The sequence below is a fragment of the Ursus arctos genome, unplaced genomic scaffold (genome assembly GCF_023065955.2).
Source record: "Ursus arctos isolate Adak ecotype North America unplaced genomic scaffold, UrsArc2.0 scaffold_6, whole genome shotgun sequence".
Taxonomy (NCBI): Eukaryota; Metazoa; Chordata; class Mammalia; order Carnivora; family Ursidae; genus Ursus; species Ursus arctos.
The window spans coordinates 77,914,890-77,940,559 of NW_026623078.1; the positions used below are offsets into that span (position 1 = coordinate 77,914,890).

Sequence of the window (25,670 nt, forward strand, 5' to 3'; positions counted from 1 at the left end):
ATTTCAGATGCAAATTAAATTTGCTAGCTTGGAAAGGCATTTTTTTCCTAAGGGAGGAAAGCTACAGATAATTGACCCAAACAATGAGATGTTCCTACTCTTGCCTCCAAAAGTCGCATCACATTTTATTCTTCAAATCAACCACCTGAAATAGGATACTGTGAACACTTTGGGAAGTGAAAATGGTTTGCGGCATTTAACCAAAGTTAAGTGGAAAGTAAGCTCTTGTAATTTGTGCGTAGAGTAGCACTGACGTCTGCCTACCTCTGTCCCTCAAAGCCTGGGTAATTTCTGCCTTTGGCTTCATTTTCCTCCTCTTCTCGCCGGTTCCTCTGAGCCTCTTCCTTGTCTTTGGCTCTTTTGAGGCAGTAAGCCTTCTCTTGCTCTCCGATTTGTTGTTCAATTACTGGAAAGTTCTGCAATGCCTGAATCCTTTCTGATCGCTCTATTTCTTTACCGTCCAGCCACTTGAATAAAAAACAACCAACATGGTGCAATTATTCAAAAGTCACAATTTGAATCAGCCCCAAGTTGACTTTGATTGGAATATTGTGAATTTAGAAATACTAAGTAATGCACCATGGTGGTATGGAATTAAAAGCAAAGTAATTAATGGGAAACACCAGAAACTTTGATCAAAATCAACGTTTATTTCATACAATTGACAGAGTTACAAAGTATCTTTACTGGTAAAATAATAAGTAGGTCTTCTGTTGAAACCCATTATTAATGACAAACTCTCAAAATATATTGATTTTACAACTGCTCACTATATAAAGAATGTCAAAGCTTCAAGTCAAACTACAGCTCCAAAGAGTAACAATGACTTTACAAATGCTCTTTACAAAAAAGGGCCTTGTATGTTACACAAAGTTGGGCCCTAATACAAATGGGCCCACATTCTACCCTCAACAGCGAGATGCACACACTACACTGTTAACTGTTACGGTCACTGTTTATACCTGGTGTTTTTATAGTGATTTTCTGAGCTGAAGTATTAGAATAATTATCTGGATGGGCCCAGTGTAACCACAGGGGTCCTTATAGGGGAAAGAAGAAGGCGGAAGTGTCAGGGTCAGAATCAGGGAGAGATTAGAAGAGGCTACGCTGCTGGCTTTGTGGATAAAGGTAGCGGGCTACCAGCTCAAAAAAGCAGGCGCTTCTGGAAGTTCAAAATGCAGGGAAACGAATTCTCCCCTGAGGGCGGCAGAAGGAACAGGGCCCTGCCAACACCTTAATTTTAGACTTCTGACTCCAGAATGGTAAGAGCACAAATTTGTGTTGTTTTAAGCCACTACATTTATGGCAATTCATTACCACTAATAGGAAACTAATACAAAAGGAAAAACACACAAAGATTGGGTAAAATATAAACTTGAAAAATTATCAGGATCAGTAAAATTATAAATCAAAATTATAATGTTGATATTTGGAAAAATAATTTACAGTATGCTTTGGATACAAGGACTCATATGGGTTGCAGGTCTCAGGCACCAGGCCGACAGCTGTCATAGCTTCCAGGCTGAACGCACAGCAATGGCAGGGCCTCCCGCTCCCTTCCAGGGAAGTGGCTCATAGCGGTTTGCCGCAGGATCCATTTCTATGATATTCTGGTTCTCATCAGTTCATTTTTTTAGAACGTCATTGTATAATGATGATCACCTTAGGTTATACTTGAGCTAATTTATCATTTTATTCTAAATATATATTCCAGATTCAATTACCTGAGTCACTCATTCTCTTAATCAAAAAAAAAAAATTTTTACATTAGAAGAAATGTGTTCCATAAATCTAGCAATCTCGACTATGCAGAACACAGCAGTCTAAAAGCAAACGTCCTCTGAGGATAAAAGAAAAGGCCTACCACGAAGCCAATGCATCCCTGCATTTTCTTACAGAAACATGGGGCTGCAGGCAGGTCAGAAACTCTTGGAATTACATGAAAATTAACATTACTAGTTGAATATAATCAGGTATATGCTTTCTCTAGAAACCATCTGTTTTTCCCCAGGTTTCAAAAACATTAGGTGAGGGGAGATACAGCATAACAGGCTAACACATAGAGCAAAGGCTCTCAAATGAGGCTCCTGGGCCAGCAGCATCAGTGCTATCCGAGAATTTATTAGAAATGGGAAATCCTGGGTGCCGCATCAGACCTATGAATCCGAAACTCTGGGGTGTGGCCCAGCAAACACCACCCAAGTATTCCAAAGCATAGCAAAGTCTGAGAACCATGAACACAGAGAATGAGTTAAGAGAAAGCAATGAAAAAAAATTATTACAAAAGCACAGTAGTTTAAGACAATGTAATACAAAGGTATATAGCCGTCATCTTCTCAAAAACTCTAAGCTTTTGGTTTGCTATTAATAATGATGAATGCCCTCCATGACTATGATTTGCGTTTGTCAAGAAATAGCTCAGCTAAGCTCTGTTGTGTTCTGAACGAGAAAGGAGAAATTTATTTACTTTATTTTTCAAAAGTTTATTAAAGCTATTAAAACAACTTTAAAGTTTCAGTAAATCGAAGAATTAGTTTCGATTTTCTCCAATATTCCATTCTCTAAAACCACACATTCCCTGACAATGCTGGGAATAAACAGGCATTATGGCAGTCACTTGTTTTCATTTCTCTGAGATTTCTGCATCATTAAAATAAGCATACCTTTAATTGTTGAAGAGTTGCCACCACAAACTGCCTGTAGCCGTCAAAGTCAGCACACGGGTTACCCATGAGAAAGAGCTCCTTCAGGTGGATATTGTGCTGAAGGGTTTTAATGCTGCTCAGCTCTCCAATGAAATTTACCGTCAGGTCAAGTTTTTTCAGTCCTTCGCATCCTGTTGAAAGAAGTGAAAAGAAAACAAAGCAAAAAAACAAAAAATCACACTGGTAATGAAATGGGTACAACAGCTCATAGCAGGAACAATAGTTGCAATATTTTAAGTATGCTGATTAATTGCATGGCTTACCAAGAAGTGGATTTTCAGAAATACCTATTCAAAGGGTTAGCCCTCACTCGCTTCTCTATATGCATTTCCCCTTCATCCCTCCAGCCAGGGGAAATCACTTTCCCCGCCGTATCTGCAAGCCCTGGGCTGGGTGACATGTGGATTTGGTCACTATGTGCTGCTAGGGTGGACACGACATCAAAACAAAGCTCCTTCTAGAGAGAACACCAGCCATCTGTTCTGAGAATTTTGCCAGGGAGGTAGGACACATTTCGCCATGAAGGGTGATGGCAGGAGGGGTCCTCAAAAGGAACAAGAGTTCATAAAAACCCAGGCATCAGAATTAATATTTACAAAGTCACCCTGAAGGGACAGAATGACTCCAAGACCACTAAGAAGTGCACCGGAGGTATCAACAAAGGTAAAGAGAAAGAGTTTGGTCCTCAGGAGTAATAGAAAAAGGACGAGTCACCAATGCAAAGATGGTAGTAAATCTGCCCATTCACCTTCATTATGCAGATGGCTGGATGCTACAGAAATGTGAATCAATGCCCTTCACTCATGTCCCACGGAAACTCGGTAGTTAGGAATGCAGACTTTAGAATTAGGCAGATAGGAGTTCAAGTTGTATCTTGGACACATCCTCGCTGTGTGATGTTGGCTAAGTTACAAGCCTCAGCCTTCACCTCTGTGGTATTATAACAGCACTGGTACCCAACTCAGGGGTTGCTGTGAAGACAATAGTAGATGTTTCATGTGAGGTACTTAGCACAGTACCAGCTCACCCAGAGAGCTTCAGTGAACATTAGCTAGGATGAGAAATAACCCAATAAGCACTCTTAGGATTATGTTGGACAAAGTGCTTATAGGGTAAGAAGGATGCTTGCTTTTCTGTGAGCAGAGAGTCTGCAGGTCCTCGCTGTGGACTTAAGAAGAATCGACCTGGTTTACACAGCAGCCCCTGTGTGCTAGGTCCAGTAGAAGGCTGTCTCCCCCATGGCTGGCTCATGGTTATTGGATCGACTTGGCAGATTTTGTGGCCATTAATATCTAGAGAGCCACCTCTAGCTGAAAACCCAGCCCTACCTTGCTGTGCACCCATTTCTTCAAGCATCTACATGCTCCAGGCTTCCTGATTATATCCTGCTTTTCTGTTGTTGTTTTGTGGCTATATAACTTAGGGGAAACTTTGGTTCCTGATATTGTAACCTCACAAGTATGGTCTTGATTCAGATGGGTTCATAGCTCTGCAACCGTGTCACCTTTTGCAAGGTTCTTCTTGTTGCTGAAGTCTATATGATGGAACCAGCTTCATTAAATGCTAGCGTTCTCTCTTCCTGACCCCCCCCCCTTTTTTTTTTAAGATTTTATTTATTTGACAGAGAGAGAGAGAGAGACAGCGAGAGAGGGAACAAAAGCACAGAGAGTGGGAGAGGGAGAAGCAGGCTCTCCCCGAGCAGGGAGTCTGACTCAGGGCTCAATCCCAGGACCCTGAGATCATGACCTGAGCTGAAGGCAGATGCTTAACAACTGAGCCACCCAGGAGCCCCCTCCTTACCCTTTCTTGATGCTAGCACCTGACTCCACCTTGTCCAGAATTCCACGTTTTCCTCCTATCTAGTCATATCCCAGACCAGAATCTTCCAAATAAGATAGTTCTACCCTTGTGCTTCCAGATGTAGGGCCTCACCCTAGAGGCATTCCTCCATGCGTTCATTCATCCATTCATCCAGGAGTTAATGGGCCCCTGCTATGACCAAGGTACTGAGCCAGGTCTTCAGGATAAAGTGGTTGAAAAAAAAATCCATGGCATTTCACCTCAAGCTTATGTCTAATATGGAGAAAGGAGAAAAAAAGATGGGCATTCCAGGAAAAAAAAAAAAAATCTTGGTGCAAGGAAGTGAATCTGGAGAAGCAGGCAGAGCCAGAAGTAGGCAATGCTTATCGTTATATTATAAGCCAGCCTAAATCAGTATGTACTGGTTCTTTCTCCATCCCCATTCATTGTTCAGCCCATTGGTGTTGGCTTCCACCCTCAATATTCTACTAGATTCGCTCCTCTAAAGGTGACGAAGGAGACCTTCATGTTGAGAAATCTAATAGACCCCCTCGATCCATTATGTCCCTAGAACAGTCCACGCATATGGCATGATTGACCATGAATTCTTTGTAAAAAACTTTTTTAAAACTTCATTTTATTTTTCTTTTTATCTTTATTTATTTTAAGTTCTTGTTTTAATTCCAGTTAACACAGTGTTATATTAGTTGTACAATATAGTGTGTATTAGGTGTATAATATAGTGATTCAACAATTCCATACATCACCTGTTACTCATCATGTCAAATGAACTTCTTAATCGACCATGAATTCTCTCTGAAATGTCTCACTTGTCTTGGAAACATGATACTACTCTCCCCTTGTTCTCTTTTATAATGCAGCTTAATACTCTCGGTCCCTTTTACAGACTTTTCCACACCATTGACAGTAATATATCCCAGATTTCCATCCTTGACCCAATATTCTCTCTCCTCAAGTTTCTCTTGATGACAGCAGTCATATTCCCAAATTCTGATGAGTCCCAAACAATAACCTCATATCTGGCCATCCAGCTGAATGTAATACTCCTATTTCCAAATGCCTGTAAGACATCCCATTCCATGTGTCTAAAAATGAACTCTTCATATTTTCTCTCACTCTCCACTCAAGACAGCTTTCCTGACTCCTTGATGTCTAAATCCTATTAATGTCATCACCATTTTGGTATCAGATGCAAGAGTCAAGTGACAGCTAACTTGAGTGCTAACCTACATTGTTCTCTTAGCCCCTTCACTTCAACAGTCACCAAGCCCTGCAGATATCAACCCCCACATTCTTCCCACCTACTTCTTGTCCACTGTAATCCTATTACCAACAGGCCAGCTCAGGTTCATATCCTCTTGTGCATGCAATATGGCGTATCTCCTAAGTCATCTCCCTGTATTTTGAGAACAGGAAGGAAGTAAGAACAAAAGGAAGAAAAGAGTAACATTTGAAAGACTCCAACATGTTCAAAAATATATGTACTTTTGATTTTGCTGTAATTTTGTAGATGAAGGACCCTCCAAGTGCTCATTATATTTTTCAAAGTGATAAATCTTAATTGTTCTTATACTTGGCCTACCCATAAGAAAGTAAACCACATCTGCCATCCTAACAAAAAATTCTTGCTAAACTAGCCAGGCTTGAGAAAGCCTCTTCTTTCAAGTTAGGCACTCTTTCCTTCAACTGAGTCCCACTGTCCATCTGTTCTTCGAAGATCCACCTCGAAGGCTCATGGGGGTGAGTAGGTCATTAAAACTGACAATGTTGATTTCCCAAGGGGGGAACCTCACACTATTAGAAACCCCACCTCTCCTTCCAGGTTAGAGTGGGTAAGGAAGAGGGATAGAAAAAGAAGGCAATTTATTATGTCCCAGTGAATCCAAAACAGAGGGGGTTAAAGTATGCTAGCTAGTTTTTGCCATCTAGCAAAACATAAAAATAAACAAGCAAAAATCCATCTTTTGTTTAAAATTATATTGAGATTTGCTCAAGCAGGTGGGCTGAGTATGTATAACCATCTTCCTCCTCTCACCTTAAACCTTTAAAATTAAACAGATCTTTACCAGCCGATATGATGCATCCTCCCTCCCTACTACCCATCCCCCCAAACATATCCTCCAAGGACCCTGCACCCAGAGCCTCCCTCTTGGAGCTGGAAGGTGGCGCTCTCAAGAAGTGCCCAGATAGAGGCCAGCAGAGGGCTGCGGACTACAGTTCCCAAAGCTCAAAAAGACAATAGTGACGATGCTGCCCTCTCGTGGCAGATGAGCAAAACATTCGGGAAAACAACTGTGTCCTTCAAGATCCCTTCTTAACACAAGCCCTCGACATGCCAACTGAGAGTGAGAGTTTTAATTATTTCTCTGACATTACAGACTGACATCTTACTCTCACAACACAGGCATACGGAGCAAATTTTGTTATTCCACTTGTTCACATGAGACTGCGGAACGGGGCTGTAGAGGGGAAGCTGGAGGAGAAGGATGGCTCCATTTCTAATGCAGAAAAATGCCCATGATGGAAACTCTTCCCAGTTCCAGCACTGATGATGGCTTTGGGGCCTTTGATCGTGATGGTATTTTAGGTTTTGAGGATGAAAATTCAGAACGTACGATGAATACTTAAGTCTTTGTTGCTATGTAACGTTGATAGTCACCAAAAGACCCATTTCTACACTAGGAGGCAAACAGGCTAAAATCCACCATACTCTAAGTGAAGTCCTCGAATTTTAGCTATTGGCAGATGGGAGCGGGGTGGGGAGAGCAGCTCACCTGCCTCTGCTCCATGCCCCTGTACTCCAGGCTCAAGCCTGCCAGTCTCCATGCCCTGCCCACTCACACAGAGCCCCCAGTAGCCCTGCCAGCTGTGTGAGAGGCCAGATGTGGAAAGAGAACCTCACAACCACAGAATGAGCCCGTACCAGCCACCTAATCAGCCAAACCCTTCGTGATCATGAACAGACACCAAGTGTTACAAGGCATTTGAAGTAAATAAATAAATAAAAGCACAAAATAGAAGCCTGCAAAGCAAAACAGGAAAACTTCCAGAATGCAGAATGACAAGACAAAGAGGTTTAAATAAGGATTAGAGGGTAAGAGAAATGGAAGCTCAATCTGGTACAATCAAAATCCATTTTAAAGAAGTTCTAGGGGAGATGAGAGAAAACAGAGGTGATGGGTATGTCTGTTACCTTGACGGTGGTGATGGGTTTCACAATGTGTGCATATATCCAAACTCAACAAATTGTGTACATTAAATACGTGCAGGTTTTGTGTATCAATGATATTTCAATAAAGCTATTTTTTTAAAAAAACACTGTGCTTCAAAGAACACCATCAGAGAGTTGAGAAGAAAACCCTACAAAATGAAAAAATATATCTACAAATCATATATTTGATCAGATTCTAGTATCCAAAATATATAAATAGGCCTTGCAACTCAACAGTAAAATGACAACCTAATTAGAAAGTGGGCAAAGGTTCTGCATAAACATGTCTCCAAATAAGGTATACAGATGGCCAATAAGCACATAAAAAATGCCCAAGCTCATCAGTCATTAGGTAAACGCAAGTCAGAACCACGGTGAGATACCACTTCACGCCCATAAGGATGGCGCCTATAGAAACAAACACACAAATAAAAACATAAAATAACAAGGGTTGGCGAGGATGTGAAGTCGGAGCGCTCAGAAACTGTTGGTGGGAATGTAAAATGGTGCAACTACTTTGCAAAATAGCTCGCAGTTCCTTAAAAAGTTAAACGGAGAGTTACCACGTGATCCAGCAATTCCATTCCCAGGTGTACACTACATTAATTCAAAACACATGTTTATGCAAAAACTTGTACATAAACTTGTTCACAGCAACTTTATTCATAACCAAAAACTGGAAATAACCCAAACGCTCATCAGCTAACAAGTGGGCAAACAAAACGTTGTGCCTCCACACAGTGGAATGTTATTCAGCCACAAAAGGGAAGGAAGTACTGAAACGTGCCACAGCGTGCATAAACCCCGAAAACATTATGCTACAGACACAAAGGACCACATATTGTACAATTCCTTTTTCATTAAATGTTCAGAATGGGAAAATCTATGAAGACAAAGAGTAGATCAGGGGTCAGGGCAAGGAGTGAATGAGGAGTGGATGCCAATGGATACAGGGTTTCGTATGGGGTGATGGACTGTTCCAGAACTGGATAGTGATGATGGGTGCAGAACCTTGTGAATATACTAAAAACCACTGGCTTGTATATTTTAAAATGGTGAGTTTTATGGTATGTGAATTATATATCAATTACAAAATAAATGGTTCAAATATTTCAATTAAGAGACATTTTGAGAATAAAATACAATTTTCCACATTCACCTTATTTTATTTTTTATTGAGGTATAATTGACATACCGCATTATATGAGTTTCAGGTACACAACACAGTGATTTGATGTGTGTATAGATTGTGAAATGATCATCACCAGAAGTCAAGTTAATATCCGTCACCTTACAGAATTACAGAATTTTTTTCTTTGTGATGAGAACTTTTTTTTTTCCCCCCAATGTTCGAAGCTTTTATTAGTAAGTATGCTGGCATTATAAATAGGCCAGGATTCCTTTCTGGACCCGGTTTTGACTCATATGTCTCTTGTCATTATCCATTTTCACTCTTATAAACTTCTGAATAAAAATTATCTGATTTTCTTCCAAATTTATCTTAGCAAATTTTTAATATTTTTTTATTCTTTTTTATTATATTATGTTAGTCACCATACAGTACATCCCTGGTTTCTGATGTAAAGTTCGATGATTCATTAGTTGCATATAACACCCAGTGCACCATGCAATACGTGCCTTCCTTGCTACCCATCACCGGCCTATCCCATTCCTCCACCCCCCTCCCCTCTGAAGCCCTCAGTTTGTTTCCCAGAGTCCACAGTCTCTCATGCTTCGTTCCCCCTGTGATGAGAACTTCTAAGACCCACTCTCTTAGCATTTTCAAATATGCAACACAGCGTTGTTAGTTATAGTCGCCATGCAGTGCATTACATCCTCAGGACTTATTTGTTTTATAGTTTTAAATTTTGTACCTTTTGACTTCCTTCATCCATTTTGCCTGTGCCCCCAACCCTGCCTCTGGCAACCACCAAATCTTCTATTCTGTGTATCTCTGAGCTTAGTGTTTTGTTTTGTTTTTTTAGGTTTCATATATAAGTGAGATCATATAGTATTTGTCTTTGTCTGACTTATTTCACTTAGCATAATGTTCTCATTGTCGTAAACGGCAAGATTCCATTCTTTTTTATGGCTGAGTAATATTCCATTGTGTACATGTGTCATGTGTGTGTGTATGCATGTCACATTTTCTTTACCCCAAAAATACATTGGTTCCTTGTTTTATGTGATAATTTTGAGATGCACTAGAGAAATTGTAAAAAATACAATCATTAAAACCAGAACTTAATATAGAATGTATTTATATTCTATAAAATACATATATTTATAAACTATATAAACTATAAAGAAAAAAGATTGATAAAGTTGAGTATATTAAAATGTAAGACTTCTGAATAATACTAGCATCATAATTGGAACAAAGACAAGTAGTAGACTCAAGAGAAAATATTTATAACATATATAAACAAAGGACAAATATCTGGAAGGTATAAAAAAAAAGATAAATCAATAGAAAAATGACCAAAAAATATGAACTAGTAATTCACATGAGAAATAGAAATACTCGATAAAAATCGGAAGGGTTATATGGACATTCAAAAATAGTAAGTGAGATGCAAATTTAAAAAGTTATTTGATAACAGTGCCTTCCCATTTTAAAAAAAGATTGCTTACAAAAAGTACTAGTGAGCTTGTGAAAAAATGGGTATTCACATGGACTACCAGTCTAAAAGTAAATTGATACAACCTTTTTGGTGAACAATTTGGCAATGTTTTTCAAAAGGTGCATATTTAAACCCGGGAAATCCATGTCTAAGTGTCTGTCTTTTATTTATACATGCACACAGAGTGAAATGTAAAAGAATCCTCATTGTGGCCATGCTTATTATAGCAAAATGCTGGAAGCCACCCAAATGTCCATCTACAGAAAAATTGGGAGATAAATCAGTGTACTATCATTCTGGTAGCGAGCCCCCATGTTCTGGATATCAAAGAACAAGATAATTTCATAAAAGAAATCAATTTTCAAAACAATACACATAGTATGATCCCATTGATACAAAGCAAATGAAACCAAACTACCTTCTTCTCAACCAAGGGTTAATTTTAACACCACTACCCCTGGGAAGAAAGCCGGGTTAGGAGAGGGCGAAGTGGACTTCCATTTTCAAGTTTATGTATCTCGCTATTGTTTGAATTTTTACCACAATAATTAATAAACATAAGACTTAGGTAAAAATGTTAATTTGAAAAGTGTACCTATTTTTTACATGATACTATTTAAATTTAGTTGCAAATCTCAAATTTAATTCATAATAAAACATAAGAAGAAAATTCTTACCTTCCAAATTTTCAATTTTTTCGATGTTGTTTAAAGCTAAATTCAAATATTCAAGTTTCTTGAGTTTGCTAACATTTTCTGAAATATACAAAAATATAAGTAATTAACCTTCAAGATAAAAGTGATTTTTACATAATCTGCTGTGAAAATGACAATGGGAATCTAAGCATTAATGTGGTTCTCAAAACCATGTTGCTTTTTCATGTCTATACCTGGACATTAGACATCCTTGGTTGCCAAATGCCGCATCATTTCTTCCTCCATTTTTCCTAGTAGAACCCACGTCTGCTCTTGTCTCTAGCCAGCTCTAACTCCGGGGAGTTTGACTGAACCAAGCTGGGGCCAGTGCATAGCAATAGCAGTTCCCTTGATAAGGACAGCTCAGGAACCTAGGCTTCAGCCAACCAGCCCACGGCCATCTCCTGACAGCTATGTGATGGAGGGGAGGACATGCACATTGACTGCCCCCAGTCAGATGAGAGGCAAAGATCTATATTCCATGCTTGGGGACTGCCTTTTTCTTTCCCCTGCTGCATGTGAAAAAGGAAGAAGGTGATATCCTGATTGCTACCACAGTCAGCCCGCAGCCATGAGGAAACCACCTATAGGATGGAGCCCACACTGGGACCAGTAGAGCAGAAAGAAGGAATCACCCAATCACCCTGGAGCCTGCCCTGTCTCCAGACTTAGTTGGGTAAGCCACAATAAGTTGGGTTTTCCTTTACTTGAAATTAAGCTCGCCCTGCTCCACACGGGATTGGTGTTTTTAATAAATATGGAAGCTCAGAGAGGCAAACCAATAAGCATACATAAGTCAGAGAACTGCTGTAGGATGGGGACATTTAAAAACACCAATAATACCATAGCTAACATGGTCGAGGGCTTATTATATGCCATGTACTTTTCTAGGCATTTTGCATATATGATATCATTTCATCCTTGTAATAACCCTAAGAGGTAAAAATTACTGTTGGTTCCCTTTTACAAATAAGAATACCCAGGTGCCGAGAATTAATCCACTTGTTCAAGGTCAAGTGCTGAAGCCAGGAAATTTGAATCCAGAGCTTGGCACTAAATCATTACACTACACCCTAAAAGAACAGACCTTTCTCAGAGGACATGAATGTGGGGAACCCTGATAGGGAATGTGCATGGAGAGCACCCCTCACTTAAATAACACTCCTTCTGCCCATTTTCCATGGATATGAGGAAGATCAAACATGACGACTTATGGTTGTCGTCACCTTTACCATCCTTACATTTCATTTTCTTTTAAAGATTTTACTTATTTATTTATTTGACAGAGATAGAGACAGCCAGCGAGAGAGGGAACACAAGCAGGGGGAGTGGGAGAGGAAGAAGCAGGCTCATAGCGGAGGAGCCTGATGTGGGGCTCGATCCCATAACGCTGGGATCACGCCCTGAGCCGAAGGCAGACACTTAACCGCTGTGCCACCCAGGCGCCCCCCATCCTTACATTTCATTTAAAATTTAGAAAATATCACTTATTTGTTCACATAGACCTAAGAATAACACCTTGCCTCTCAGAGCCTCAGCTGACTCATTTCTTAAAATGAGGATTTTAGAATAAATTACTAATGTTTCTCTCAGCAATTAGATGATTTTAAGTAAGACTGATGTTTCCAGAAGGTTCTCCAGGCAACACCTGAGCATTCACTAGTCAACAGATTTGTAGAGCTCTATGTGCCCAGGATTATGACCAACAGAGTGTGCAGTCTGTATTCCGAACAAAAACACCTACAGTTATTATCATTAAAATTGCCAGCCTATAATAAAAGACCTGTTCCTTCTCCACCTTTGTTATATGTATAGCCCTCTAAAAGAGTCTTCTGGTAGGAAACAAAAAAATTGTTTGGGAAGGGTTTCTTAAATTATCCCTCAAGAATAATGGATCAAATTGGTCAGGGGAAAAGAATGGCTCTACAGATAAAAAGTTACAGCATCTCTTGGACAGCGGGAAGGGAGTCCGCCAAACCATGGTTCCAGCCCAAACCGCCCCGGAAGCAGTTCTCACCAACGGCCATCACCAGACCCACAGACCAAAGCCATCGCCCAGGGCAAGAGGCTCTGCTCTTACTTCCAGGCCTTGGGCTCACTGGGAAGCTGTTACAAATGCACATTTGGGGCGCCCACCCTCAGTTTCAGTCAGTAGGTCTGGGATGGGCTGGAGCCCCACTTCAACAAGACCCCCGGAAGGTCCTCGGCTCACACTGGGATCCACACGAAGCACAGCCTCCCCCCGAGCCCGTCTGTCTCTCCCCAGGAAAAGCACAGCTCTAGGAGAGGCAACTGTTCCACAAACTTCTACCTCAATGGCGCCAGAGCAAGTGTGAGTCCTGGAGAGATACTTTCGCTTGCTAAATAAGCGCCTGCATGCCGATGGGTGGAGCGGCACTGAAAAATCCCATTATTAGGATTTAAAAGAGTGTTTAATTTAAGAATACTTTGGAAGCAAAAATTTAAGCTTTCTCACAGCTCTGAAAAGGCCTGAAATACTATGCTACTAATTAGTAATTGTGATGGACCCAGCTGTGGAGATGAAAATTTCGGGAACTCTTTTAGATCTGTACAATTAGGACGGCTCGTTAATGCCCCCCTGCATCAAAGCGGCTGGTTTTCTGTAACAGCCTTTTTAATTGAACTGGGTGCCAGAGTTTCTAATTTCTGATAAAGTGAAAGATGCCGAAAATAATTATCTGAAGAAATATAAAGAATTGTAATAAATCTTCAAAAAAAAATAACGTAAATTCTAGGCCTTTTGCAACCCGAGGACCAATTCTCAATTATCCGCCAAACCAGGGGCAAAAAAATACCTCAGCGGGGTTTCTCACCCTCAGGGATACCAGCGTTGTGGGCCCGCGAGTTCTTTCTTGTGGGGCCATCCTGTGCAGTGCGGGATGGTGAGCAACATCTCTGTGCCTTATACGCGGTAGCGCCCCTCCCCCCACACACTTGGGACAACCAGAACTGTCTCCAAAGGTTGCCAAACAGCCCTGTTGAGAACCACCGCATGTCACCATTGCGAGTTTGAATATAACCTCAAAGCTGACCTCTGGCTCCAGCTTTGCCCACGGGGGTTGGCGCTCCTTCTGCCTCCTGGACCCTAAGCCCATCCATTTCCCCCAACTCCACCCCTACCTCCAGGTGGCTAGCCTGGGTATATGACAATTTTAACAGCAAAGGGAGCAGCTATCATCTGAGTGACTGTTCCACACAGACCCTGGTGTATACATGGCAAGACTAAGTGAACTAACCTAATTTCACACAATTTTCAGTGGCTGAGGCAGGGACCAAGCCCGTCAGGACTTGTGTCTCCTCTTGCCACTAAACTACAGGTTGCTCTTCCGAGTGTGGGGAGCGCTTCTGTTTCTGGGTGGCAGGATCCCCTGAGAGTGACCCCACAGACCTCCCTTCTCTCTGCCTCTTAACTCATTCTTCCCCAGGGGATTGTGGGGTGCGCCCACCTAGCTGATGGATGAACTTGGAGAAGGAACTGGGCATGGCCAGTCCCCCCCCCCCCCCCGCCAGCTTCTGGGATCTCCCTGCCAGCAGAAAGTACGCACTCTCGTCCCCTACTGCCATACTGCCCTACGTAGGGCCCACATACTACCCAGCCTGCATGCGACCAGGTGGACAGACTGAACTTGAGAGCAGTTTTAGGAAGCCCACTTGGCCGCAAGTCTAAGCCACCTTCTCCAAAAGGTTTTGTCAGTTATAATGCTGAAGTTTCGATCTGTCTACTTCTCATTTCATTCCAAACTGGAGCAGTGAACGGGGGTACAGGTGTGGAACCCCTCTGATGGCCAATACAGAGCACAATGCCTTGCACGTCCACGTTCTCCATAACCACGGTGGAACCAGCCGCCCCGGGGAAATTGACCAGAGTTTACTCAACTTCCACACAACTCTTTCCGTTCCATGGAGTGGTGCAAGACTACGACAAACGCCTGCATTCTATTCTCCTTAGTTCAAACTTTGACAAAACCAGGCTCTAAATGAGCAGGTCAACAGGTATGCTCCCACCTTTAAGGGCCCCTTGCAACTCCTTGATGGTGTCCCTGGCAACCCTCGGGCAAGGGGACTGAGCAGCGTGGGAGCCCCGGGAGAGGGTCCACGCACAGCTCCCAAGAGCCGGCCCTATTTCCCCATGTGGCTCTTTTTCACCCCTGTTTGTCTTCCTCTAAGAATCACACTGCCCCCCTCAAAGTTCTCCCATTCAAAATGTCAAAGAAACCATGAGCACAAAATCCTGAAGACTTACCAATTTTTCCAATGAGGTTATTTTGAAGATAGAGGATTTTTAAATCCCGGCACCATTTGTCAATGTGTTCTAGTCTTTCTATTTCTTGCTGATGCAAGGAGAGTTCCTCCAGGGAAAAAATTACACAGTCATTGTGCTCGGCATTCCGTCTAATAAGATCTTCAGTGACTGAAAGAAAATTTGTTACGTATTACATCTCCGACACTGTGCTCATCAGCAGGTTATTACATTACGCATGCATTGGTTTTTCTTCCCAGTTAGATGTCAGTCCTCGGGCCGCAGAGATTTTCAAAAGGGAAGAGAATAGAGAGGTGCTGCCTCCTGCTGGTGACACCGTGATGAGTCAGAGAGCTTTTGTCTTTTTTTGCACAGGGTCTACCCACATTTTGCTGTCTGGACGAGGACAGAGTGGGAGGGTAATGACTGTGAGAATGTTGACATGGAAGTATCATGTCGAACTGGATGAGACCCTAAGTAGACCAAGACAGGGTGACTCGGACCGAGAGGCATAGTCTGGCTGCCAGAGGGCAAACCATGAAAGCATCGCCCACCATTCAGTAAGGAAAGGTCCGTCCATTCAACTGACGTTTAATAACTTCACTAAAGTCGAAGGGGAAAGAGAAGAGCACCCTAGAGGCTGCACTGCAATCTTATCCAGCAGCTACCCTGCGGTCTGTTTCTGGGAGGAAGAAAAGGAGCCGCTCACAGGAGGAGGGTGAAGAGAGTCCCTGGCCCTCTGGCCGGAGTGCCCTGCAGCACAGGGTCTGTCCTGTTATGGGGGCACCAAGGGACTGAAGACAATGCCCTGGTCCAAGGTTGGAGCCAAGAGCAAGACAGGAGTCCCCTTCATAAGGCACACTCGAGTTAAAGAAGTGATGACAAGGGACAAACCCTGTGTTTTCCAGTGCTACTAAAAACATCATTAATTCGTTTGAAAGTCCACATTTTAGGTGGACAGTGGAACGTTGCATGTCTAGCCCGAGAGACAATGAAGATTTATTTATTGCCACTTACAAGTGCCAGGCACTGTCTGAAATGCTTTGCATGTGTTCACATAGAGGAGTATTTACACTTGGCAGATGAGGAATTGAGGCACGGAGTTTAAATAACTTGCCCAAGGTCTTGGTGGTAAGTGCCAGAGCTGGGTTGTGAGTGTAGGAGCTGGCGTCGACCACGGGCTGTTAGCCACTATGCTGTATCACCCCAAACAGGAGCAAGGAGGAGGCTCTCAAGACTTCTCAGCCTTCCTCAATGGTACAGGCTGAGACAGAGCTCATCGCAGCCCCCTCGGCTGCCCCACTTCCGTGCCACATACTGAAAGAGGGAGTTTGCCTTTTTTTAAAAAAAATGTGAAAACAGGTATGAACTTGATCATTCGTGTGCAGGCAGCTGAACCCATGTTATTTCTGGTGGTAGGAGATGGGGCTGCTTGCCATGATAGTTCTTTGGAAGAAAGGCGAAATGTAAAGGTCCAGAGATTAAAATACCACACATGGGGAATGTCCCTGCTGCTCTAAGCTTTGGCTCAACTAGCCGGCAGAGATGGCTACACGCCAGGTCCTGGGGAGGGGCAGACCGAAGAGGCAGGGAAAGAGGCTAATAGGGCAGCCCTGACAGCCCTGGCTCGCTGGGGTCCCTACTGCCTGTTGCTCTCTGCTGTCTCTGGAGGCCACGGCTAGCAGGCAAGCCAGTTTAAGCAGAAAATGACTTTCCGAAAACCAAACCTATAAGAGAAGGGCATTAAAACTACTCTCCACACATCCCATCAATCAAAGTTGGTTCTAACAGCTTAAGTCAACTGATAATGAATATACGGGTGTAGCCAAGTCGAGGACACAGCAAAGCTGCTGTGTAAAGTCAAATGTATTAGCTGTCTCTGTAATCGTCTACCAGAATTCTCTTAGTAAGGATGCAACAGGGATTGAGGGGTTGGGACGGCACAACCATTGTTATTTCAGCTACCCTAATGAAATGTGGGAATTATTCACTGCTGCCAATAAGAACCTCAGTGACCAGTGGGGAATATGTAACTTCAACTATACCAATTCATGGAGCAGGGGGCTGGGTTTTTGGAGGCCTTGCTGCCATCAGACCTGAAGTCAAAGGGGCCAGGAGGATGTGCCCATCCAGAGCCCATGCCCTTCCCTCTAGAAGGTGTCCCAGGTTGAGGAACAATAGAATTCTCTGCCCAAGGGGCCGCAAGCCTGCCTCCAAGCCCTACACTGGCCGCTTCTCCAGGTTCATTCCTGAAGACAGGACGTACCATGAGGTATATATCCCTATACCCTGGAGTGTCCAAGGAGCAGCTCTTTTCTGGAAATGTGGATGGATATGTAGGCTGGAGTACTGACCCTCATACAGGGGCTTGAGGGACCAGGATTGAGCCAGGAATGGGAACAGAAGGGAGGGGTGTGCCAGGGAGCCAGCTCTCCCCAGATTCCGCCCCCCTTCCACAGCTCTGGCATAGAACCCAAGGTGTTTGAGAAACATATTAAACGTAGCCTTCTGGGTTGTTATAAAGATATTCTTGTCGAGGGAGGAAAATGCATTTTATCTGGCAGTTTGATAACTTGACACATGAGCGTCCATTATATTCTTTCCCTGGGTCACCAGTTGCCCTGGAAGGCTTAGTGGAACATTCATATTGAAGATATAAACCCAAGTTGAACCCCACAGCAGCTGTCATCTGTAAGTATGGTTCAGCCCAATGTGTTCAGGGGAATTCTGAAAGCGTCTTGTTAAAGCATCACGGTGTCCAGCCTGGGATGGCTACGTCAACATCTATACAGCCCACTGGGGGTGGCCTGGGTTTCAGAAATGCTAAAGGGATCATGGGCCACTCCAGCTGTATGTCTTAGAGGCTTTTCTGATTTGTCCAACTCTAAAGACCCACAGGTTGCTCTATGGGTACCAAATACCCTTCCTATGTTCTCTTGCTACACCTTTCTTAAAATTAAGAAACTCTTTTCATTATGCTATTTTCTGTGTGAATTTGATCACTTCCATGCAATTGTCAACTCCTCCCTTTCAGAGGCATGTAGGTATTAGGAAGGAATTACGTTGATCTGTATCTCCTAACCATGAGAATTAAGATGATAAAAATCACTATTAGTTGAAAGGGATGGAGGCAGAGGAACCTCCCTTTGCATGAATAACTAATTTGCACACACACACACACACACACACACACACACACACACACAGGAAAGGAAGGTCAACAGTTGATTCGGCACCACAGGGAAGCTTGTCCAACAGCAACAATTCTACGTAATTAGGACAGATGAAAAAAAATGGAGAATCACAGAGGAAGGGAGCACTGCGAAAGTCTGGATCTCCCAGCGGCCCTTTCCTGACCTCTTCTATAGAAAGCAGACTGGGGCGTGGCCCCCCGTTTTATAGCACTCAGGAAACTGCTGTTACACAAAGCTGCCCCACCTGCAATGGAGAGGAACATGAGCGAAGAAACCAGAGCCCCCAAGAAGAAATGTGGAAGACTATGTACGTGGTGGATGGGGATAATAGCACTCCAACGCTTTTCAACAGGAAAGCATTTTGCAGTTTTATGCATTATGTCATTTAGACCAAACTCTTTTATTCCCAGGAGCACTGTTCACCTTTAGAAAGTTTGCTCCAAAAAATACAGCACTGCATTGACAAGAAATCATTCCGGGGATTTAAAGCTGCTTTGGAAGCCTTAGTATGTCACCCTAACACTGTTTCAAGAGAGAGAACATTGCCGTGCCTACCAGCCAGTGGTAGAAGAACATGCCAGGTACTCCACGAAACACAGTGCTCTCGCTTCCTTATTTTCGAAAACTTCAAACAGCAAAATGCAGGACCCGAATGGACTCTGAGAAGTGTCTCACCCATAGACGCTAGCCAAGACCGCATGACTGGAGCAGTGGGGGCTGATAAGAACACTGACAGTTTAAGCACAGATTCATGCTCATCTAACCGGTTGCAGCTAAGGAATCCAACCAAAGGTTCAACCAAAACTCACCTGTCAGCCTACCCTGCTTTTCAACGCCGTGGGACGACTGGCTTTTCAATAACTTGAGGGAATGTCAATAAATTGACTCTGTGGGGTGAAGGGCAGAAGGAGAAGGTTTCTGGAATACTGGCGGTTGTCAGGCCTTGTTTGTTTCTATGAAGCTTTTCAGTGTATTAAGCAAAGTTCTAGAAACTCCCGGGGCGCCTGGGTGGCACAGCGGTTAAGCCTCTGCCTTCGGCTCAGGGCGTGATCCCGGCGTTATGGGATCGAGCCCCACATCGGGCTCTTCTGCTATGAGCCTGCTTCTTCCTCTCCCACTCCCTCTGCTTGTGTTCCCTCTCTCGCTGGCTGTCTCTATCTCTGTCGAATAAATAAGTAAAATCTTTTTAAAAAAAAAAGTTCTAGAAACTCCCGAAGCCAATAATGAAGTGTTCATTCCTTCAGGCTTTCTATTGTGTTTTGTAAATAGCCCTCTGTTTCTCACTGGATTAGAATAAAATTGATAGCGTATGTTTGGGGCAGATTTCGCAGAATTTGTAAACATCTTGAAAGACCTAGCAGAGATATCTATGAAACAGAACTGTAGCAGAGATGAAGGGGTGACAAATAGGAGAAGGTCACCTCTTGTAGCATCTACGTGTTTTTTTTATTGTTTTCAATGGACACTTTTAAAACAGGATTACTTATTTGCCCTGCCTTTTGTGACTGAATCGGGGCATCATAACAAGCCTTGCTAGCCATACTAGACCCAATGCAACGATTCACGTAGAGAGTGCTATTAAAGAACATGGGTGAAGGGCTATGGGGCAACGACAGAAGAACACAGAGAGAACAAGGGGTATAAAGAGGGGAGTGATCAGTGTTACTGAGTGACAGGAGGGAGGGCAAAAGAGGCATCGCGGAGAAGCAGCCTGAGCTGAGCCTTGAAATGTGAGTAGGTATTTGCCAGATAAACAGATGAAGAAGGGGCGCTCCAGGTTATGGTAGATGCTGTGTTGCCCAGTTCTCTCCTTCAAAACTGAAGGATTAGTTCTTTAGCTGCTGGGAGTTAGGCCAGCAGACCACCCTCAGTGGCCCACCTTCTTCCTAAGTCACTCGGCTAAAGAGACACCTCACCCAACGCCATGCCCCTTCCCAGGAAAGCCCATATGCAAAGACCGGTTGATGTGGGGCCCTACTGGCCCAGCCCTCTCACCCCAGCTTGGGAAAATCGAAAGGTCCATTCCCAGTTTAGAGGTCCTTCCAAGTTTCCAGGTTGGTTAGCTACAGCCTCTGTTAAAATGTATCCCATCCCAACATCCTTCCCTGCCCAGTCTTGCCTCCTTCCCTACCCATTCCATTAACACTCCCTAATGAACCTCCCGCACACTAATCTCCATGGAAAAGTCTGCTTCCTGGGGAACCCAACCTGGAAGAGTGGATACCGGAAGTGGTACGTGAGCGCAGATGCTAACCAAGATGGGCCTCTGGAGTCGGAGTCTGCTGCCCGAGTGGCAATGGGGACACCACTACTGGTGGGAGATGGAGCACAGATAGTGTCTAGCACAAGGTAGCTGTGGGATGTTTAACACCTGCACTTGTGCTGCAAAGAGAACAGTGTCAGTCCATCTGGAATACCATAGCACAAATACCATAAAGTAGGTGGGTTACAAACAAGAAACACTTATTTCTCAGAGTTCTGGAGGCTGGAAGTCTAAGACCATGGCATGGACAGATCTGGTGTCTGGGGAAACCCTACTTCCCCACTGATGGGAATCTCACATGGTGGAAGGAACAAGGTAGGTCTCTGGGGCCTCTTTCAGAAGGGCAATAATCCCAATCGTGATGGCTCCCCCTTCATGACCTAATCACCTCCCAAAGGCCCACCTCCTAATATCATCCTTTGAGGGTTAAGATTTCAACATATGAGGGGCGCCTAGGTGGCTCAGTCGGTTAAGCATCTGACTCTTGGTTTCAGATCAGGTCATGATCTCAGGGTTGTGAGATGGAGCCCCGTGTTGGGCTCTGCACTGGGCGGAGTGTCTGCTTAAGATTCTCTCTCTCCCTCTGCCCATCCTCCCCACTCACTCTCTCTTTCTCTCTCTCTTTTGAAAGAAAGAAAGAAAGAAAGAAAGAGGGAGAGAAAAGAGAAGAGAAGAAAAGAAAACAGAAAAGGAGAAGAGATTTCAGCATATGAATTTTGGGGGACACATTCAACCTATAGCAAATAGGATCCTAGTGAAAGGCAATGCACTAGTAAGTGTGACGTGACACACCAGACAGTAGAGAAATATGGGGAAATCATAACTTAAAAACTCAAAGGACAGGGGCACTTGGGTGGCTCAGTTGGTTAGGCATCTCCCTTCAGCTCAGGTCATGATCCCGGGGTCCTGGGATCGAGCCCCACATTGGGCTCCCTGCTCAGCGGGGAGCCTGCTTATCCCTCTCTCTCTGCTGCTCCCCCTGCTTGTGCTCTCTCTCCCTCTCTTTCTCAAATCAATAAATAAAATCTTTAAAAAAAACCCTCAAAGGACAGTTATATTGGGTAGCTGCTGCTGACACAGTTGATAAGGAAAGGCTGAGCATGATTAATTGGACGTTTAAAAAAGCTGGAGTACCACACTGACAGCATATAAAGAGGTTTGCGTCCTGAAACCAGAGAGTAAAGAGGGCAGAGAATGAGGACCAGGACTTAATCATAAGAGGAGCAAGGACTTCAGGTTCCAGACATGATGGAGTCATAGGGACAAGACTGAACCTCCAGCCTAAACCAACTAACATCCAGAAAAACATATATGAAAAACAAAACTTGACATTAGGAAATCAAAAGGGAAATTATAAAGTATTTTGAACAGAACAAAAAATGAAAAGCCGTATCAGAATGTGTGGGATATGGCTCAAACATAAGTTGGAGGAAAATTTACAGCACTAAATGCCTAAAGAAAGGGAAAAGGTCTCAAACATCAGCTTCTTCTTTAAGAAACTAGAAAAAGAATAGATTAAACCCAAAGTAAGCAGAAGAAAGTAAATAACAAAGATTATATCAAAACTCAATGAAATGGAAACTGAAACAATTGAGAAAAGTCAATAAAAATCCTTAAAAAAATAAAATTAGTAAACTTCTAGCCAGACTGATCAGTGAAAAAAGAAAAGACATAAATCGCCATTATTGGGAATGAAAGCACAACATCATATAGATTACATAGTATTAAAGGCTAGTAAGAGAGTAATACAAATAACTTTATGCTAATAAATTCAGGAGCTTAGATTAAATGGGAAAATTCCTTAAAAGTCACGAACTACCAAAGCTCACATGGCAAGACACAGATAAACCAAACAGCCCTGTATCTACTACAGTAATTGGATATGTAGCTCGGACCTTCCCACAAAGAAAACCATAGCACAGATGTCTTCACTGATAAATTCTACCAAACGTTTAAGGAAAAATAATACCCCGTGTACACAAATGCTTCTATAAAAATTTAAGAGAATTTAAGAATTTAAGAAAATTTAAGAATACTTCCCGAGATAATTCTACAAGGCCAGCATTACCCTAAGTCCCAAACTAGACAAATACAAGGCCAAGGATGACCACAGGAGATGCTCTTCTAGACCAGGGCTAACTGATAGAAACTGGGATAACAGACTCTTGAAACTATGAAGGCCAGGTAGCGACATTTAACTTTAGAAGGTAGGTGGACAGATGTTATAATGAGGGACAAGGTTGGAGTGGTGGCCAGTGGTCCACATCCATGGCGGGCTATGGAGATGGTGAACAGAACGTGACATTCCTAAGGACAATACAGACGGGCAGCCAACAAAGGTACCATGTAATCTATGCAATCAAAATACAACAAGGATTGATGACCGGAAGGCTAAGGACAATTGTCTCAATGAAAAGTCACAATTTCTTGCCTAGTTTCCAGACCACAGTCAGTTTTTGGACCTAAAACTAGAGTTGCCAGGTTTAGCAAATAAAAATACTGGGTGTCCTGTATTTTTATCTGACAACCCATTGACTAAAAGAGAGGTTGGGTCCCCAAGAGTACATGGCAATGACTCATCCAATCCTTTCCAAAAGGACTGCTGTCTTTGTTACTTGAGTAACAATACACTGGGGAAGGGGGAATACCAAATCACATTGACGCCTCCTGGACACAGGGTTTGAATTGTCATTAATATCTGGAAACACAAAGCATTGCCAAGTATTCTTATCAGAGGGGGCATGCTGGGGGCCAGGTTATAAATGGAATCACACCCATGTCCAGCTCACAATTCGTTAATCCATTAACGAGTGTTGATAAATATGTGGATTGTTTCCATTTTTTAGCTACTATGAAAGCAGGTGCTATAAATGTTCATACGCAAAGTCTGTGTGGACAAAGGTTTTCTTTTTTTTTTTTTTTTGTATTATCTAAGGATCACATGGGTGGTAACAAAGTTTTCCTTTAATTTTTACTGCTGTGGTCTAATATTTTTGTCTACTGCTTTAGAGAAGAGGGAATACCAGTAAGTGGTTTAGGAATGGGGCTTTTACTATTTACAAATCACCTGCCCCTTCCACCAGACTGTCAGCTCTTCCAGGGCAGAAACCCCACATCCAGCACAGTCTCTTGATTTAAAAATATTAATTATGACACTTCTACAGTAAGTGAGCAATTACGCTGAACTATACAAAATTGTCACAAATCAGAGGAAGATTGGAAAAGGTGTTGGTAGGCAAATGGTTCAATCTAATATAAATAACTGTTAATCCCATCACTTTGCACATTCTGTTGCTGTATTTGTGAAGGAACACTTTTACAACACCTAACCAGGTCTGTAAAACAATACTACTACTGCTTTCGTTTCGGAGATGAGGTTTAGGACCAAATGGGTGACGTCACTGGCTCTAAGTCTCCGGGCTGGTAGGCGGAGAAGACGGGCTCTGGAGCGGTTCCCTCCACTACCAGGTACACTGCCCGGCCCAAGGAGTGTGAAGGCGGCAGCTCCGAGATAGCGACGAGCCCAGGACCACAGGGCGAGCAGGGAGACGCGTTGGCGCGAACCGGGCACGTCTGAGGCCAACCCCGCACTTTCCACCACCCCCTAACCTGAAGCCCCCGTGCCTTTCTCGCCCACCCCATTTTATAGATGAGGAACCTGAGCCTCGCAGAAGCTAAGCTGCCCGCCCGGCTGGTCAGCGGAGGGGCTGGCACTGCCGGGCCTGCGCAGGGCGGAGGGCCCAGGTGGGCCGGAATGCGCGGGCCGGAAGGGGCGGCGGTGGTCTGGGCCCCTGGGACCCGGGACGACGCCCAGAAAGGGGACAGTCGAGGGCGGCAGGTGGGAGGGGGCGCTTACTCCGGCCCATGGCACCTCTTCGGTTCGCGGGCCGGGGAAGCTGGGCCCGGACCCCGAGGTCTTCCTTCGCACTTCCCAGTCACACCTTCGTGCGTCCACTCCGGACCCTGGGAGCCATGGCAACAGGGACTCTATGGCGGCCGCGCGGGGCCAGGCTGCGCCGCGTTTCTAGCGCCGCGGAAGAGTAGGAAAGAGAGACTCCGCGATGGAGGGCTCATCGCGTAGGCAGAGGCTCTCCTCCCGACACCTAGTTCTCTTCCCCGTCCCCACCCCACCTTCCGCAGACCGCTTCCCTTCCCCCAAATCAACTGGCCAGACAAAACATCACGGCGTTCTCGCTTCCTAGTGGATCTGCCTGCCTCTCTTCTGCCCTGCACTTCTTCTGTCTGTGTAGTTAAGGCCCTCCGGAGCCAGGGGTCAGCCTGTGGCCCCCGTTCGCCTCGCTAGCGGGGTAGCCTTAAACTTCCTTAGCCTGTTTCCCTATCTGTAAGATGAATAACAATAACTTCAAAGGATCTTTGTGAAGGTTTTTAAAGAGATGATTTGAATGAATGAAGGACGCTTTTATAAAACAGCCTACCTATAAAGGGTAGTTGCATTGTTCTCATGTCCTTAAAGTCACAGCCCAACACGGATTTCCTGCTAACAAGCTTTCCAAAAACACTACCCTCCATCCACTTTCCATACCCACCCCTTTCTTAGCTGTGAAGAATAGAAAGTGCATCTCCTATAATTCCCGCTTCTCCTCTCCCCTGTCCTCAGACCTCTCCCCCGAAAGTGTCCAATAGGGTTTACCCAATTCTAGACTAGAATCCTCATTCATCCTTATAAGTTCATATGTGAGGGCTTTAGTGGATGACGCCTCCCAAAAGTTGTTTTATTTGTTCGTTTATTGCCACCTTCTCCCATTTTGTCCTCACCCACCTGCCTCTAGCAACCAGAACTAATTTGTTCTCTGTATCTGTGAGTTCCTTTGCTTGTTTGTTTAGATTCTGCATATAAGTGAGATCACACAGTATTTGTCTTTCTCTGCCTGACTT

At 43.7% G+C, this 25,670-nt stretch overlaps 1 protein-coding gene across 1 annotated transcript in view; it reads right to left on the bottom strand.

Annotated features, from left to right (window-relative positions):
• Positions 1 to 24,745, bottom strand: part of DNAAF11 (dynein axonemal assembly factor 11) — a 72,370-nt gene extending 47,625 nt beyond the window's left edge. The window contains exons 1-5 of the mRNA XM_026495392.4: positions 24,631 to 24,745; positions 15,321 to 15,488; positions 11,039 to 11,116; positions 2,664 to 2,836; positions 265 to 467 (exon numbers count right to left, since the gene is read on the bottom strand). Coding sequence (XP_026351177.2) covers positions 265 to 467; positions 2,664 to 2,836; positions 11,039 to 11,116; positions 15,321 to 15,488; positions 24,631 to 24,640 — 632 coding nt within the window. The 5' untranslated portion in view covers positions 24,641 to 24,745. The remainder of the gene's footprint in view (positions 1 to 264; positions 468 to 2,663; positions 2,837 to 11,038; positions 11,117 to 15,320; positions 15,489 to 24,630) is intronic.
• Between the last annotated feature and the right edge of the window lie 925 nt (positions 24,746 to 25,670).